General features: G+C 48.1%; 1 protein-coding gene across 2 annotated transcripts in view; it reads right to left on the minus strand.

Annotated features, from left to right (window-relative positions):
- Nucleotides 1-18,974, minus strand: part of CNNM3 (cyclin and CBS domain divalent metal cation transport mediator 3) — a 44,987-nt gene that overhangs the window by 22,425 nt on the left and 3,588 nt on the right. For both annotated transcript variants that reach the window (XM_063932003.1, XM_063932004.1), the window contains exons 3-6: nt 7,792-7,941; nt 7,316-7,485; nt 7,139-7,235; nt 6,908-7,011 (exon numbers count right to left, since the gene is read on the minus strand). In XM_063932003.1, the coding sequence (XP_063788073.1) occupies nt 6,908-7,011; nt 7,139-7,235; nt 7,316-7,485; nt 7,792-7,941 (521 nt within the window). The remainder of the gene's footprint in view (nt 1-6,907; nt 7,012-7,138; nt 7,236-7,315; nt 7,486-7,791; nt 7,942-18,974) is intronic.

Below are 18,974 nucleotides of genomic sequence, written 5' to 3' on the forward strand. Positions count from 1 at the left end.
CACGCACGTACTGACAGCCCCACACACACTGGGATAAATAAATATGGGGACTGACCCACAATAAGGCCCTTTGGAGAGACAGAGAGAGAGAATGCCAGCACACACCCAGCGCCACAATATGCTGAAAACACGGTCCCAGCCTAAATAGTGCTATATATATATATATATATATATATATATATATATATATATATATATATATATATATATATATATATATATATATATATATATATATAATGTACAATCTGCACCAATTAAATGTGCCCCCCCCCCCCCTCGTTTTTGTCCCCTATTATTGTTCAGCAGGGGAGAGTCTGGGAGCACTTCCCCGCAGCTTGCTGTGGAGAAAAATGGCGCTGGTTAGTGCTGGAGGATCAAGCCCCGCCCCCTCGACGGCGTGCTTCGGTCCCGCTCAATTTCTTTATACTGGCGGGGGTTTTATAATAAGATTTTACTCACCGGTAAATCTATTTCTCGTAGTCCGTAGTGGATGCTGGGAACTCCGAAAGGACCATGGGGAATAGCGGCTCCGCAGGAGACTGGGCACAACTAAAGAAAGCTTTTAGGTCACCTGGTGTGCACTGGCTCCTCCCACTATGACCCTCCTCCAAGCCTCAGTTAGGACACTGTGCCCGGACGAGCTGACATAATAAGGAAGGATTTTGAATCCCGGGTAAGACTCCTACCAGCCACACCAATCACACCGTATAACTCGTGATACTATACCCAGTTTAACAGTATGAAAACAACTGAGCCTCTCAACAGATGGCTCAACAATAACCCTTTAGTTAACAATAACTATGTACAAGTATTGCAGACAATCCGCACTTGGGATGGGCGCCCAGCATCCACTACGGACTACGAGAAATAGATTTACCGGTGAGTAAAATCTTATTTTCTCTGACGTCCTAGTGGATGCTGGGAACTCCGAAAGGACCATGGGGATTATACCAAAGCTCCCAAACGGGCGGGAGAGTGCAGATGACTCTGCAGCACCGAATGAGAGAACTCAAGGTCCTCCTCAGCCAGGGTATCAAATTTGTAGAATTTTGCAAACGTGTTTGCCCCTGACCAAGTAGCAGCTCGGCAAAGTTGTAAAGCCGAGACCCCTCGGGCAGCCGCCCAAGATGAGCCCACCTTCCTTGTGGAATGGGCTTTTACTGATTTAGGATGCGGCAGTCCAGCCGCAGAATGCGCCAGCTGAATTGTGCTACAAATCCAGCGAGCAATAGTCTGCTTAGAAGCAGGAGCACCCAGTTTGTTGGGTGCATACAGGATAAATAGCGAGTCAGTTTTCCTGACTCTAGCCGTCCTGGAAACATAAATTTTCAAGGCCCTGACTACGTCCAGTAACTTGGAATCCTCCAAGTCCCTAGTAGCCGCAGGCACCACAATAGGTTGGTTCAAGTGAAAAGCTGATACCACCTTAGGGAGAAACTGGGGACGAGTCCTCAATTCCGCCCTATCCATATGGAAAATCAGATAAGGGCTTTTACATGACAAAGCTGACAATTCTGACACACGCCTGGCTGAAGCCAAGGCCAATAACATGACCACTTTCCACGTGAGATATTTTAGATCCACGGTCTTAAGTGGCTCAAACCAATGTGATTTTTAGAAACTCAACACCACGTTGAGATCCCAAGGTGCCACTGGAGGCACAAACGGGGGCTGAATATGCAGCACTCCTTTCACAAACGTCTGAACTTCAGGTAGTGAAGCTAGTTCTTTCTGGAAGAAAATCGACAGAGCCGAGATCTGTACCTTAATGGAGCCTAATTTCAGGCCCATAGTCACTCCTGCTTGTAGGAAATGCAGAAATCGACCTAGTTGAAATTCCTCTGTTGGGGCCTTTTTGGCCTCACACCAAGCAACATATTTCCGCCATATGCGGTGATAATGCGTTGCAGTTACATCTTTCCTGGCTTTAATCAGCGTAGGAATGACTTCCTCCGGAATGCCCTTTTCCTTCAGGATCCGGCGTTCAACCGCCATGCCGTCAAACGCAGCCGCGGTAAGTCTTGGAACAGACAGGGCCCCTGCTGCAGCAGGTCCTGTCTGAGCTGCAGAGGCCATGGGTCCTCTGAGATCATCTCTTGAAGTTCCGGGTACCACGCTCGTCTTGGCCAATCCGGAACCACGAGTATTGTTCTTACTCCTCGTTTTCTTATTATTCTCAGTACCCTTGGTATGAGAGGCAGAGGAGGGAACACAAACTGACTGGTACACCCACGGTGTCACTAGAGCGTCCACAGCTATCACCTGAGGGTCCCTTGACCTGGCGCAATATCTCTCTAGTTTTTTGTTTAGGCGGGACGCCATCATGTCCACCTGTGGCCGTTCCCATCGATTTACAATCAGCGTGAAGACTTCTGGATGAAGTCCCCACTCTCCCGGGTGGAGGTCGTGCCTGCTGAGAAAGTCTGCTTCCCAGTTGTCCACTCTCGGAATGAACACTGCTGACAGTGCTAGTACGTGATTTTCCGCCCATCGGAGAATCCTTGTGGCTTCTGCCATTGCCATCCTGCTTCTTGTGCCGCCCTGTCGATTTACATGGGCGACTGCCGTGATGTTGTCTGACTGGATCAGTACCGGCTGGTGTAGAAGCAGGGATTTTGCCCGACTTAGGGCATTGTAAATGGCCCTTAGTTCCAGAATATTTATGTGTAGGGAAGTCTCCTGACTCGACCATAGTCCTTGGAAGTTTCTTCCCTGTGTGACTGCCCCCCAGCCTCGAAGGCTGGCATCCGTGGTCACCAGGACCCAGTCCTGTATGCCGAATCTGCAGCCCTCTAGAAGATGAGCACTCTGCAGCCACCACAGCAGAGACACCCTGGTTCTTGGAGACAGGGTTATTAGGCGATGCATCTGAAGATGCGATCCGGACCATTGGTCCAACAGGTCCCACTGAAAAATTCTGGCATGGAACCTGCCGAAAGGAATTGCTTCGTAAGAAGCCACCATCTTTCCCAGGACCCGCGTGCAGTGATGCACCGATACCTGTTTTGGTTTCAGGAGGTCTCTGACTAGAGATGACAGCTCCTTGGCTTTCTCCTCTGGGAGAAACACTTTTTTCTGGACTGTATCCAGAATCATACCCAGGAACAGTAGACGTGTCGTCGGAACCAGCTGTGATTTTGGAATATTCAGAATCCAACCGTGCTGGTGTAGCACCTCCTGAGATAGTGCTACTCCCACCAACAACTGCTCCTTGGACCTCGCCTTTATTAGGAGATCGTCCAAGTACGGGATAATTAAAACTCCCTTTCTTCGAAGGAGTATCATCATTTCCGCCATTACCTTGGTAAACACCCTCGGTGCCGTGGAGAGTCCAAACGGCAGCGTCTGGAATTGGTAATGGCAATCCTGTAAAACACATCTGAGGTACTCCTGGTGAGGATAGTAATTGGGGACATGCAGGTAAGCATCCTTGATGTCCAGGGATACCATGTAATCCCCCTCGTCCAGGCTTGCAATAACCGCCCTGAGCGATTCCATCTTGAACTTGAATTTTTTTTATGTATGTGTTCAAGGATTTCAAATTTAAAATGGGTCTCACCGAACCGTCCAGTTTCGGTACCACAAACAGTGTGGAATAGTAACCCCGTCCTTGTTGAAGTAGGGGCACCTTGATTATCACCTGCTGGGAATACAGCTTGTGAATTGCCGCTAGCACAGCCTCCCTGTCTGAAGGAGTAATCGGCAAGGCAGATTTTAGGAACCGGTGGGGTGGAGACGCCTCGAATTCCAGTTTGTACCCTTGAGATACTATTTGCAGGATCCAGGGATCCACCTGTGAGCGAGCCCACTGATCGCTGAAATTTTTGAGGCGGCCCCCCACCGTACCTGGCTCCGCCTGTGGAGCCCCACCATCATGCGGCGGACTTGGAAGAAGCGGGGGAGGACTTTCGCTCCTGGGAACCTGCTGTTTGTTGCAGCCTTTTTCCCCTACCTCTGGACAGAAAGGACCCGCCTTTTCCACGCCTGTTTATCTGAGTCCGAAAGGACTGTACCTGATAAAACGGCGCCTTTTTAGGCTGTGAGGGAACATGGGGTAAAAATGCTGACTTCCCAGCAGTTGCTGTGGAAACTAGGTCCGAGAGACCATCCCCAAATAACTCCTCACCCTTATAAGGCAAAACTTCCATGTGCCTTTTTGAATCTGCATCCCCTGTCCACTGGCGAGTCCATAAGCCTCTCCTAGCAGAAATGGACAATGCACTTATTTTAGATGCCAGCCGGCAGATCTCCCTCTGTGCATCTCTCATGTATAAGACTGAGTCTTTTATATGCTCTATGGTTAGCAGAATAGTGTCCCTGTCTAGGGTGTCAATATTTTCTGACAGGGAATCTGACCACGCAGCGGCAGCACTGCACATCCATGCTGACGCAATAGCTGGTCTAAGTATAATGCCTGAGTGTGTATATACAGACTTCAGGATCGCCTCCTGCTTTCTATCAGCAGGTTCCTTGAGGGCGGCCGTATCCGGAGACGGTAGTGCCACCTTTTTAGACAAACGTGTGAGCGCTTTATCCACCCTAGGGGGTGTCTCCCAACGTGACCTATCCTCTGGCGGGAAAGGGAACGCCATTAGTAACTTCTTAGAGATTACCAATCTTTTATCAGGGAAAGCCCACGCTTCTTCACACACTTCATTTAATTCTTCTGATGGGGGAAAAACTACGGGTAGTTTTTTCTCCCCAAACATAATACCCTTTTTAGTGGTACCTGGGTTTATATCAGAAATTTGTAACACCTCTTTCATTGCTTCAATCATGCAACGAATGGCCTTAGTGGACATTAGACTAGACTCATCGTCGTCGACACTGGTGTCAGTATCCGTGTCGACATCCGCGTCTGCCATCTGAGGTAGCGGGCGTTTTAGAGCCCCCCATGGCCTTTGAGACGCCTGGACAGGCACGAGCTGAGAAGCCGGCTGTCCCGCATTTGGCATGTCGTCACATTTTTTGTGTAAGGAGTCGACACGTGCACGCAATTCCTTCCATAAGTCCATCCACTCAGGTGTCTGCCCCGCAGGGGGTGACATCCCTTCTATAGGCATCTGCTCCGCCTCCACATCATTATCCTCATCAAACATGTCGACACAGCCGTACCGACACACCGCACACACACAGGGAATGCTCTAACAGAGGACAGGACCCACAAAAGCCCTTTGGGGAGACAGAGTGAGAGTATGCCAGCACACACCAGAGCGCTATATAATGCAGGGACTAACTGAATTATGTCCCCTATAGCTGCTGTTATATATACTGCGCCTAAATTTAGTGCCCCCCCTCTCTTTTTTACCCTTTTCTGTAGTGTAGACTGCAGGGGAGAGCCAGGGAGCTTCCTTCCAGCGGAGCTGTGAGGGAGAAATGGCGCCAGTGTGCTGAAGGAGATAGCTCCGCCACTTTTTCGCGGACTTTTCTCCCGCTTTTTTATGGATTCTGGCAGGGGTAATTATCACATATATAGCCTCTGGGGCTATATATTGTGGTATTTTTGCCAGCCAAGGTGTTTTTATTGCTGCTCAGGGCGCCCCCCCCTAGCGCCCTGCACCCTCAGTGACCGGAGTGTGAAGTGTGTATGAGGAGCAATGGCGCACAGCTGCAGTGCTGTGCGCTACCTTGGTGAAGACTGATGTCTTCTGCCGCCGATTTTCCGGACCTCTTCTTGCTTCTGGCTCTGTAAGGGGGACGGCGGCGCGGCTCCGGGACCGAACACCAAGGCCAGTTCCATGCGGTCGATCCCTCTGGAGCTAATGGTGTCCAGTAGCCTAAGAAGCCCAAGCTAGCTGCAAGCAGGTAGGTTCGCTTCTTCTCCCCTTAGTCCCTCGCTGCAGTGAGCCTGTTGCCAGCAGGTCTCACTGTAAAATAAAAAACCTAATTATATACTTTCTTTTTAGAAGCTCAGGAGAGCCCCTAGTGTGCATCCAACCTCGGCCGGGCACAAAATCTAACTGAGGCTTGGAGGAGGGTCATAGTGGGAGGAGCCAGTGCACACCAGGTGACCTAAAAGCTTTCTTTAGTTGTGCCCAGTCTCCTGCGGAGCCGCTATTCCCCATGGTCCTTTCGGAGTTCCCAGCATCCACTAGGACGTCAGAGAAAATATATATCTATATTGCCTCAGCTGTATCTAATATCTGTGCCAGTGCTGTTTATGAGGTAATAATTGCTGCCCAGGGCGCCCGCCCTGCACCCGTACAGTGCCTTCTGTGTGTGTGTGTTGGGAGCAATGGCGGCCAGCGTTACCGCTGCGCGTTACCTCAGTGAAGATCTGAAGTCTTCTGCCGCCTTTGAAGTCTTCTTTCTTCTCATACTCACCCGGCTTCTATCTTCCGGCTCTATGAGGGGGACGGCGGCGCGGCTCCGGGACGAACGGCGAGGGTGAGACCTGTGTTCCGACCCTCTGGAGCTAATGGTGTCCAGTAGCCTAAGAAGCAGAGCCTATCATTTAAGTAGGTCTGCTTCTCTCCTCAGTCCCACGATGTAGGGAGCCTGTTGCCAGCAGTGCTCCCTGAAAATAAAAAACCTAACAAAAGTATCTTTTCAGAGAAACTCAGGAGAGCTCCCCTGCAGTGCACCCAGTCTCCTCTGGGCACAGGATCTAACTGAGGTCTGGAGGAGGGGCACAGAGGGAGGAGCCAGTGCACACCCATTCTATCCTAAAGTCTTTAGAGTGCCCATGTCTCCTGCGGAGCCCGTCTATACCCCATGGTCCATACGGAGTCCCCAGCATCCTCTAGGACGTAAGAGAAATCTTCATTTATATTTTAGTCCGTTTTACAAGAGTTTACAGTGATTACAGAGCCATATTGCAGTCTCTGGATGTACACTGTGTATTTGAGACACATACAAGATATTCTTCAGCAGCAGTCACTATGAGGGGACACTGCGCTCTCACCTTTACTATCTGCAGGTCAGACAAGGCTCTCACTGAATAATCTGGACAGTAGGAGCCAGAGTCTGGAGATTCGCTCCTCTGGCCGCTGGAAGGAGAGTGGTGACCTAAACGGGATTGGAAAGGCAGCAAGAAAAGGATTTTTGTCTGGTTTTATTATAATTTATACAGACACAACCAGAACACACACTCCCAAACCTAGTAACAACTACTGCACTCATATAACGCTCTCACCTAATAAGCAGGGGCTGAGTGCAGCAACACCATAGTAAGTAAATGCCCCATTTTCAAACCTCAGACCTTCCTTCCCAATCTCCACCTGCACCCGGCCCTGATAAACCAAGAAAAACAGCGTAAGCTCATTGAAGCGCAGGTGGAAGGTCTATAAAGCAATGCTTTCCTAGTGCTCACCTGCAGAATGAGAATAAAGTAATCCACTGGCTGGCTGCGCAGGTACAGGTAGTGTTCTGGGGCCAGGCGGTCGCTGTCATCAAACTTCACCTCCTGCGTCACCCCTGGGAGTTTCAGCAAGTGCAGGAGGACCTTCTCCGATACCCGGGAATTACTGAAGAGATCCACCTCTGCCAATATAATAAACACGTTTATTATATTTGATATCCATTCCAGGTGACCATGTCCCGTTGTATGCCTTTAGCCTCCCCAGCTGTAATGTCATGTTGGGGGCTGTGTCCTCTGTAACCACCCACACACAAAATATGTGAGCAAGGCCTACATTATCACTAAAGAGGACAGTGGCACGTGGGAGCAACAGCTGTGTAGTTGCCTGGCTAGTGTCACACCAGAGTGGCTCAGTACCCACATGGCGCTGCCCTGCCCATGAAGAATAATATAACATGGGAAGTGTGTGCGGGATGATACAGACATACCCTGTGACAGGAAGCGCTGGGTGGCTAGCAGGAGCTGGGGCGAGATTTTCACTTTCTCCATCTCAGAAGTTTTGAAAAAGGACAAATCCTCCCCTCCACGGGGTATGGGTACAGGATGCACTTTGGGGTGTTTCTTCTTTACAGTCTGCCCTAAACGAAGAGTATAAAAGACAAATGTCAACAAGCAATCTGTGTGACTGTGTGTGTGGCGAGAGAGAGAGAACAGGAAATAACGACAGCACTTTATTATTATCCTTTATTTGCAGGACTTGTGAAGAAAACCTGTATTTCAAAGGGACTACGGGCCCAGACAATGTTGTTATTTGTATGAGACACCTTCAATGCAGGTTTTCTTCACAAGTCCTGCGAGTGCCGCTGTCATTTCCTGGCTTTCTACCTTTTTTCAAGCAGATGGCACTGAGGCAGTATGTTACATGGAATACATACGTTTGATTGACAGACGGGATGACGGATGTCACTATACCGACAGCGGCAACCCATCTGTCAGAATCCCGGCAGCGAGTCCCCTCGTGGGCTCAAAACAGGTTCTATTCGCACTCTGTTGGAATAAGCTGTGTCGGTCTCCTGATTGCTGGATCCCGACAGCAGGTATTATTACCACATCCCTGTTACATATAGCAGTTAGTGGAGTGCCGGCCCATCACTGCTATTATAGATATACACACACATATCTATCTGGGTTCAGTATGATTTACCGACGGACACAATACCGACAGCCATTGACCTACAGTCAATATACAGACACGGTCAAAATACCGACATTCACTATGACAACATGTTTAAGATGCCGACAGTCAGAATACCAACATTTGAAATGCTGACATGTCAAAATATCAACATGAGTTTTTCTGGGTTTTTGTGTGTCAATGTTGACATAGGTCAACGTGGACACAGTCTAAGTGTACCGCTGCACTCGCCATGCTTCGGGCACTATTTTACTCCCCCACCAGGGCCACTGGGATGGTAAAGTATGAGCAAGTCTGTTTTTGGGCAAAAATTCCTTAAAAACGCATGTCGGAATTTTGACCATGTTGGCATAATGAATGTTGTTATTTTGACCGTGTCGGTAATTTGACTGTTTGTCAATGGCTGTCAGGATTATGACCGTCGGTATTGTGTCCGTCGGTAAATCAACTGCTACCCATCTATCTATCTTTAGAACAACAGAAAAATATTACACATCAGGGCAAAAAGATTCAGATAGTGTGAAAAACAAATACAGATGGCCTCAAGAGAGAGTCCATACAAAACCACCTACCACAGGCCAGAGCAATAACTAGGCACATAAGGATAATAGGATTTTGGTACTTACCAGATAAATCATTTTCTTTGAATCCACAGGGGGCACTGGAGTACCCTTGGGATATGTTAGCAGGAATAGGCACATTTAAATATTTAAATTAGTAACCCTCCACCCCCCTCCATAGTCCCAAGATGTCTCAGTGTTTTTTTACTGAGCCAAACAGGAGCGATAGAGAGGATGAACAATGGAGAATTACATATAAACTAACATAACGAACAACTAGAAAGATGACATGACAATAGATAACAATCACCTTAACATTTGAACAAGTCGGTGAGAATGTGTTACCATAAGATCTACTGAACTTACCACAAGCCAGGTGAAACTGCTCTGGGTGGGCGTCCAGTGCCCCCTGTGGATTCAAAGAAAAGGATTTATATGGAAAGTACCAAAATCCTATTTTCTTTTTCATCCACTAGGGGTCACTGGAGTACTCTTGGGACGTACCAAAGTTTCCCCCTTGGGCGGGAGAGCTCTTTGGCACCAGATTGCCAAAGTTAGATGCTGATGCCGCAAACTCGTAAAAGCGCACAAACGTGCGCACTGATGACTGTGTAGCTGCACGGCAAAAGTTGCATCGTAGAAGCTCCACGACCTGCTGCCCACGACGTTCCCACAGAACGCGTGGAATGGGCTGAAACGGATGCAGGCGGTTGTAGACTTGCATGAAAGTAAGCCTGATGAATAGTCAGCTTAATCCATCTAGCCAATGCCTGTGAGAAAGCTCGCCAACCTATCTTGACTGCATCATAGCGAACAATGTATCCGTTTTATGTAATGTTGATGTTCGGGCTACATAAACGCGGGGTGCGCGTACCACAGCCAAAGTAGCTGGAGTTCCTGAATCTTCTGATAAAACAGGAACTACGATTGGTTGATAGATGTGAAAGGAAGATACTACCTTCGGTAGAAAAGCGGAATTCGTCCGAAGTTCCGCTCTGTTATCATGAATTACCAGATATGGTGGCTTGCATGACAATGCACCCAATTATGAAACACGCCTTGCTGAAGCTAAAGCTAGGCGAAACATGGTTTTCCAAGTTAGAAACTTAACATCCACATGTCGCAAGAGTTCAAAAATGGAAGACTGCAAAAAAAAAAAAAAAAAATTCCAAAACTAGATTCAAGTCCCATGGAGCTATAGGTTGAATTAATGGAGGTTGAACTCTAAGGAAACCTTGCAGGAAAGTGTGAACTGTTGGCAAAAGAACCAAACGCCTTTGAAAGAAAATTGACAAGATAGAGACCTGCACCTTAAGCGTAGCCAAACGTAGCCCTCCATCTAATCCCGTCTGTAAAAATAGCAAAAGACGGGATAACTGGAAAGAAGATGTCGGAAACTTCCTAGCTTCACACCAACCTATATAAGTTAGCCAAATCCTGTGATAATGAGCTGCTGCTACTGGCTTCCTAGCACGTAACATGGTTGGTATAACAGACTCTGGAATGCCCTCACATCTTAAGAGATTGGTTTCAAAAGCCACTCCGGCAAATGCAGCCACGCTAAATCGGGGTAAAGGAACGAACCCTGTTGTAGTAGGTCTGGACGTAGTGGAAGCGGCCACGGATCGTCTGCGAGCAGACCGCGGAGATCCGAAAACCACGTTCACCAAGGCCAATGAGGCACCACTAGTATGACAAATGTGGATTCTCTTTTGATCTGCTTTAGCAACCGAGGAAGCAGCGGAAAATAAGAATTTACTTACCGATAATTCTATTTCTCGGAGTCCGTAGTGGATGCTGGGGTTCCTGAAAGGACCATGGGGAATAGCGGCTCCGCAGGAGACAGGGCACAAAAAAGTAAAGCTTTACTAGGTCAGGTGGTGTGCACTGGCTCCTCCCCCTATGACCCTCCTCCAGACTCCAGTTAGGTACCGTGCCCGGACGAGCATACACAATAAGGGAGGCATTTTGAATCCCGGGTAAGACTCATACCAGCCACACCAATCACACCGTACAACTTGTGATCTAAACCCAGTTAACAGTATGACAACAGAAAGGGCCTCTTAAAGATGGCTCCTTAACAATAACCCGAATTAGTTAACAATAACTATGTACAAGTATTGCAGATAATCCGCACTTGGGATGGGCGCCCAGCATCCACTACGGACTCCGAGAAATAGAATTATCGGTAAGTAAATTCTTATTTTCTCTATCGTCCTAAGTGGATGCTGGGGTTCCTGAAAGGACCATGGGGATTATACCAAAGCTCCCAAACGGGCGGGAGAGTGCGGATGACTCTGCAGCACCGAATGAGAGAACTCCAGGTCCTCCTTTGCCAGGGTATCAAATTTGTAAAATTTTACAAACGTGTTCTCCCCCGACCACGTAGCTGCTCGGCAGAGTTGTAATGCCGAGACCCCTCGGGCAGCCGCCCAAGATGAGCCCACCTTCCTTGTGGAGTGGGCTTTTACAGTTTTAGGCTGTGGCAGGCCTGCCACAGAATGTGCAAGTTGAATTGTGTTACAAATCCAACGAGCCATCGACTGCTTAGAAGCAGGTGCGCCCAACTTGTTGGGTGCATACAATATAAACAGCGAGTCAGATTTTCTGACTCCAGCCGTCCTTGCAATGTATATTTTTAAGGCTCTGACAACGTCCAACAACTTGGAGTCCTCCAAGTCGCTAGTGGCCGCAGGCACCACAATAGGTTGGTTCAGATGAAATGCTGATACCACTTTAGGGAGAAAATGCGGACGAGTCCGCAGTTCTGCCCTATCCGAATGGAAGATTAGATAAGGACTTTTATAAGATAAAGCCGCCAATTCAGATACTCTCCTGGCAGAGGCCAGGGCTAGTAACATAGTCACTTTCAATGTGAGATATTTCAAATCCACCTTTTTCAATGGTTCAAACCAATGGGATTTGAGGAAATCTAAAACTACATTTAGATCCCACGGTGCCACCGGAGGCACCACAGGAGGCTGTATATGCAGTACTCCCTTGACAAAAGTCTGGACCTCAGGGACAGAGGCCAATTCTTTTTGGAAGAATATTGACAGGGCCGAAATTTGAACCTTAATGGATCCCAATTTGAGACCCATAGATAATCCTGATTGCAGGAAATGTAGGAAACGACCCAGTTGGAATTCCTCCGTCGGAACCCTCCGATCCTCGCACCACGCTACATATTTTCGCCAAATGCGGTGATAATGTTTCACGGTGACTTCCTTCCGTGCCTTAATCAAGGTAGGAATGACTTCTTCTGGAATGCCTTTCCCTTTTAGGATCTGGCGTTCAACCGCCATGCCGTCAAACGCAGCCGCGGTAAGTCTTGAAAAAGACAGGGACCCTGCTGTAGCAGGTCCCTTCTCAGAGGTAGAGGCCACGGTTCGTCCGTGAGCATCTCTTGAAGTTCCGGATACCAAGTCCTTCTCGGCCAATCCGGAACCACTAGTATTGTTCTTACTCTTCTTTGCCGTATGATCTTCAATACCTTTGGTATGAGCGGCAGAGGAGGAAACACATACACTGACTGGTACACCCAAGGAGTTACCAGTGCGTCCACAGCTATTGCCTGTGGATCTCTTGACCTGGCGCAATATTTGTCCAGTTTCTTGTTGAGGCGAGACGCCATCATGTCTACAATTAGTCTTTCCCAACGGTCTATTAACATGTTGAAGACTTCTGGATGTAGACCCCACTCTCCCGGATGAAGATCGTGTCTGCTGAGGAAGTCTGCTTCCCAGTTGTCCACGCCCGGGATGAACACTGCTGACAGTGCTATCACGTGATTCTCCGCCCAGCGAAGAATCTTGGCAGCTTCTGCCATTGCACTCCTGCTTCTTGTGCCGCCCTGCCTGTTTACATGGGCGACCGCCGTGATGTTGTCCGACTGAATCAACACCGGCTTTCCTTGCAGGAGAAGTTCCGCCTGGCTTAGAGCATTGTAGATTGCTCTTAGTTCCAGAATGTTTATGTGAAGAGACTTTTCCAGACTCGTCCATACTCCCTGGAAGTTTCTTCCTTGTGTGACTGCTCCCCAGCCTCTCAGGCTGGCGTCCGTGGTCACCAGGATCCAATCCTGAATGCCGAATCTGCGGCCTTCTAATAGGTGAGCCTTCTGCAACCACCACAGAAGTGACACCCTTGTCTTTGGTGACATGGTTATTCGCAGGTGCATCTGCAGATGCGACCCTGACCATTTGTCCAACAGATCCCTTTGGAATATTCTTGCATGGAATCTGCCGAATGGAATTGCTTCGTAAGAAGCCACCATTTTTCCCAGGACTCTTGTGCATTGATGTACTGACACTTTTCCTGGTTTTAGGAGGTTCCTGACCAGATCGGATAACTCCTTGGCTTTTTCCTCTGGAAGGAAAACCTTTTTCTGAACCGTGTCCAGAATCATTCCTAGGAACAGCAGACGAGTTGTCGGGATTAAATGGGATTTTGGAATATTCAGAATCCACCCGTGTTGTCTTAGCACCTCTTGAGATAGTGCTAAAGCTGTCTCCAGCTGTTCTCTGGACCTTGCCCTTATTAGGAGATCGTCCAAGTATGGGATAACTAATACGCCTTTTCTTCGAAGAAGAATCATCATCTCGGCCATTACCTTGGTAAAGACCCGAGGCGCCGTGGACAATCCGAACGGCAGCGTCTGAAACTGATAGTGACAGTTTTGAACAATGAACCTGAGGTACCCCTGGTGTGCGGGGTAAATCGGAACGTGTAGATACGCATCCTTGATGTCCAAGGATACCATAAAGTCCCCTTCTTCCAGGTTCGCTATCACTGCTCTGAGTGACTCCATCTTGAACTTGAACTTTTTTATGTAGAGGTTCAAGGACTTCAGATTTAGAATAGGCCTTACCGAGCCATCCGGCTTCGGTACCACAAATAGAGTGGAATAATACCCCTTTCCTTGTTGTAATAGGGGTACTTTGACTATCACCTGCTGAGCGTACAGCTTGTGAATGGCTTCCAACACCCTCTCCCTTTCGGAAGAGACGGTTGGTAAGGCAGACTTCAGGAAACGATGAGGAGGATCCGTCTCTAATTCCAACCTGTACCCCTGAGATATTATCTGCAGGATCCAGGGGTCTACCTGCGAGTGAGCCCACTGCGCGCTGTAATTTTTGAGACGGCCCCCCACTGTCCCCGAGTCCTCTTGAGAGGCCCCAGCGTCATGCTGAGGTTTTTGCAGGAGCCGGGGAGGGCTTCTGTTCCTGGGAAGGAGCTGCCTGTTGGTGTCTCTTCCCTCTTCCTCTGCCTCGTGGCAGGTACGACAAGCCCTTTGCTCTCTTATTTTTGTAGGAGCGAAAAGGCTGCGGTTGAAAGGTCGGTGCCTTTCTCTGTTGGGGAGTGACTTGAGGTAAAAAAGTGGATTTCCCGGCAGTAGCCGTGGCCACCAAGTCTGATAGACCAACTCCAAATAACTCCTCCCCTTTATACGGCAAAACCTCCATGTGACGTTTTGAATCCGCATCGCCTGTCCACTGTCGTGTCCATAAGGCTCTTCTGGCTGAAATGGACATAGCACTCACCCGAGATGCCAGTGTGCAAATATCCCTCTGTGCATCACGCATATAGATAAATGCATCCTTTATTTGTTCTAACGACAGTAAAACATTGTCCCTATCTAGGGTATCAATATTTTCAATCAGGGATTCTGACCAAACTACTCCAGCACTGCACATCCAGGCAGTTGCTATAGCTGGTCGTAGTATAACACCTGCATGTGTGTATATATTCTTTTGAATAACTTCCATCTTTCTATCTGATGGATCCTTAAGTGCGGCCGTCTCAGGAGAGGGTAACGCCACTTGTTTGGATAAGCGTGTGAGCGCCTTGTCCACCTTAGGGGGTGTTTCCCAGCGCGCCCTAACCTCTGGCGGGAAAGGGTATAATGCCAATAACTTTTTTGAAATTATCAACTTTTTATCAGGAGCAACCCACGCTTCATCACACACGTCATTTAATTCTTCTGATTCAGGAAAAACTGTTTGTAGTTTTTTCACACCATACATAATACCCTGTTTTACGGTATCTGTAGTATCAGCTAAATGTAACGTCTCCTTCATTGCCAAAATCATATAACGTGTGGCCCTACTGGAAAATACGTTTGAATTTCTACCGTCGTCACTGGAATCAGTGCCCGTGTCTGGGTCTGTGTCGACCGACTGAGGCAAAGGGCGTTTTACAGCCCCTGACGGTGTTTGAGGCGCCTGGACAGGCATTAATTGATTGTCCGGCCGCCTCATGTCCTCAACTGACTGTTTAAGGGAAGATAAACCATCACGTAATTCCACAAATAAAGGCATCCATTCTGGTGTCGACCCCCTGGGGGGTGACATCTGCATATTTGGCAATTGCTCCGCCTCCACACCAATATCGTCCTCATACATGTCGACACCACGTACCGACACACACCGCAAACTCACAGGGAATGCTCTAATGAAGACAGGACCCACTAGCCCTTTTGGGGAGACAGAGGGAGAGTCTGCCAGCACACACCACAAAGCGCTATATATACAAGGGATATCCTTATATTAAGTGCTCCCTTATAGCTGCTTTAATATATATATATATAGCCATTAATGTGCCCCCCCTCTCTGTTTTACCCTGTTTCTGTAGTGCAGTGCAGGGGAGAGACCTGGGAGCCGTTCTGACCAGCGGAGCTGTGACAGAAAATGGCGCCGTGTGCTGAGGAGATAGGCCCCGCCCCTTTTTCGGCGGGTTCTTCTCCCGCTATTTTTCCAGTCAGGCAGGGGTTAAATATCTCCATATAGCCCCTATGGGCTATATGTGAGGTATTTTTAGCCTTGTATAAGGTTTATATTTGCCTCTCAGAGCGCCCCCCCCCAGCGCTCTGCACCCTCAGTGACTGCCCAGTGAAGTGTGCTGAGAGGAAAATGGCGCACAGCTGCAGTGCTGTGCGCTACCTTATGAAGACTGAGGAGTCTTCAGCCGCCGGTTTCCGGACCTCTTCACGCTTCAGCATCTGCAAGGGGGTCGGCGGCGCGGCTCCGGGACCGGACTCCACGGCTGGGCCTGTGTTCGATCCCTCTGGAGCTAATGGTGTCCAGTAGCCAAGCAGCAAATCCACTCTGCATGCAGGTGAGTTTACTACTTTCCCCCTAAGTCCCACGTTGCAGTGATCCTGTTGCCAGCAGGACTCACTGTAAAGAAAAAAAAACCTAAACTAAACTTTCTCTAAGCAGCTCTTTAGGAGAGCCACCTAGATTGCACCCTTCTCGTTCGGGCACAAAATCTAACTGGAGTCTGGAGGAGGGTCATAGGGGGAGGAGCCAGTGCACACCACCTGACCTAGTAAAGCTTTACTTTTTTGTGCCCTGTCTCCTGCGGAGCCGCTATTCCCCATGGTCCTTTCAGGAACCCCAGCATCCACTTAGGACGATAGAGAAATAGTGGAAACAGATACACGAGGCTGTACAGCCACTCTATTGTGAGAGCATCCACTGCCTTTGGATCTCTTGTTCTGGACACATACTGGGGGTGTCTGATGATTTTGGCTAGATGCCATTAGATCCACCTGTGGGTAACCCCACCACTGAACTAACATCTGGAGCACTTCTTGATGTAAAGCCCATTTTTCCTGGATGAAAATTCCGACGACTGAGATAATCTGCTTCCAGATTATCTACTAAGTGATGTGTTCATTCCAGTTGTCTACGCCTGGAATGAGCACATCACTTAGTGGCGCTCAGCCCAATTCAGGCTTAGAGGAACTTCTAGCATGGCCATGCGACTTCGAGTCCCTCTTTGTTAATGTATGCGACTGCCGTCACTTTTGTGAACGGTTTGTTGCAGAGCGTTGTAAATTGGCCTGAATTCCGGGACATTTATTGACAGTAATCTTTGTTGGTCTGACCACAGACTCTGAAGCTGACAGTGTACGACCACTGCTCCCTAACCTCTGAGACTTGCGTCCGTCATCAGAATTATCCAATTCCAGACTGCGATTCTCTTTCCCGCTGTGAGATATTTTTTTTTCTTATCTGGGGAGCCACCAGAGTAGTGATACTCTGGCCCTTGGAGACAACCGCACCATCTGATGAATTTGTAGATGAGAGTCTGACCACTGTGCGAGAAGATCTAGCTGAAAAGGACGCGAGTGAAATCTTCCGAACTGGAGTGCTTCGAAAGACGCCACCATCTTTCCTAACAGTCGAATGCACAAATGCACCGAGACTGTCCGTGGTTTGAACACTAACTGTACCAGATGACGAATAATGTGTGCTTTCTCATCTAGCAGGTAAATCCAGTGAGCTTCATTATGCAGAAGCATTCCCAGAAATGGAGTTAGTTGAAACGGGAGAAGGCTTGACCATTTTGAAGGTGACAATCCAACCGTGCAGCACTAGTACCTTATACTTACATTATTAAGGCATCCTGAAGGAGCATTGTTGAGACGAAGCCTTGATGTCGACTAAGTACAGAACCATTATCACTGCCAAGCATCTGAGATGAGCAATCATCACAGATGACCCTTCTTTTTTTTGGAATACCCACGGCGCTGAAGAGAGCCAAACAATAGCACCAGAAATTGATAATGGCTTTGTTGGACTGCAAACCTTAAATACACCTGGTGTAGAGGCCAAACTGCAATTTGTAAGCATGCATGCTTGAGATCCAGCGAAATGAAGAATTCCTGTGGTTGTAAACCTGCAATCACTGACCGCAGGGATTCCATCTTGAATCTGTAGGAAGTGACACATTGACTGAGCCCCTGTAGGTTCAATATCTGTCTTGCCAAGCCGTCCGGCTTAGGCACTACAAAAAGATTGGAATAATACCCTTGACCTTGTTGAGCTGGAACCTGAATTCAAACTGCTTAATCTACGAGAAACAGAATAGAGGTCTGCAGAACCGCCTTCTTGTCTCCGGATACAGGCAGGACTGTCTGAAAACCCGCAGTGGTGTTAGACAATCAAACTCTATTGTGTAATCCTTGCACCCTAAAGTGCGGATTCACCCATCTGTGGATGTGTGAAACCACGCCAAGTGAACTGTTTAACACAGTGCTCCTACATGAAGATCAGAGATGGGCTGGAAGACCGTCATGCCACTGATCTATTATCTGGCTTTGTTCTTGACGGCGGTTAGTGGCTTGTTGAAAACCACGTCCTCCACCACGTCTACTGTGTACGGTTGTTCCTCGTGCACGGCCTGGAAAGGACTGAGGTCTAAAAGATCTGAACGCTGGTCCAGAGTACCTTCTTTTAGATACTGGTATGGGCAACGGTAGGAACACAAATACTCCCCTCGTAGAACGAGTAATTCATTTGTCCAATTGAGGACCAAATAACATATTCCCAGTATATGGCATGCCAAGGCTGGAATGAGCTTATGCTGATAAAGGTCTATGATGGAACTTCTTGTCTAAGTGCCGACAAGCCTTTGCTGCCTGTAGCAGCAGACACAGACCCGGACCCACGCTTCTTAGTAAGCTGGGAAGGGCTGTGAAGTGTAAAAATAAAAGTTTTAAGAAAAATTCTGGAACAAAGTCAAAAACGTGTGCCCTCCCAGAGGCACAAAAAAACACTGAGGTACCTTGGGAGTATGGAGGGAGTGGAGGGTTACTAATTTAAATATTTAAATATGCCTATACCTGCTAACGCCCCATCCATATACCAAGAGTAGTGGATGAAAAAGAAATATGCATGTAATCACTCAGACAACAGGGTCACGCCAGAATTCAGTCTGTAAAGCAAATATTTTTTGTTTTGTGCACTTGGGAATTATTTTGTATTGGAGCCTCACGTACACCCCAACATTGTGGCTAGATCATACTGATTACATTACTTTATTGGCTCCAGCATATATACTGAAACAGTCACAATAAAGCAAGTGTTTGTTGCGCAAACTAGATTAGTACTTTTTCCTATCTATAGTA

The sequence above is a fragment of the Pseudophryne corroboree genome, chromosome 6 (genome assembly GCF_028390025.1).
Source record: "Pseudophryne corroboree isolate aPseCor3 chromosome 6, aPseCor3.hap2, whole genome shotgun sequence".
NCBI classification, from domain to species: domain Eukaryota; kingdom Metazoa; phylum Chordata; class Amphibia; order Anura; family Myobatrachidae; genus Pseudophryne; species Pseudophryne corroboree.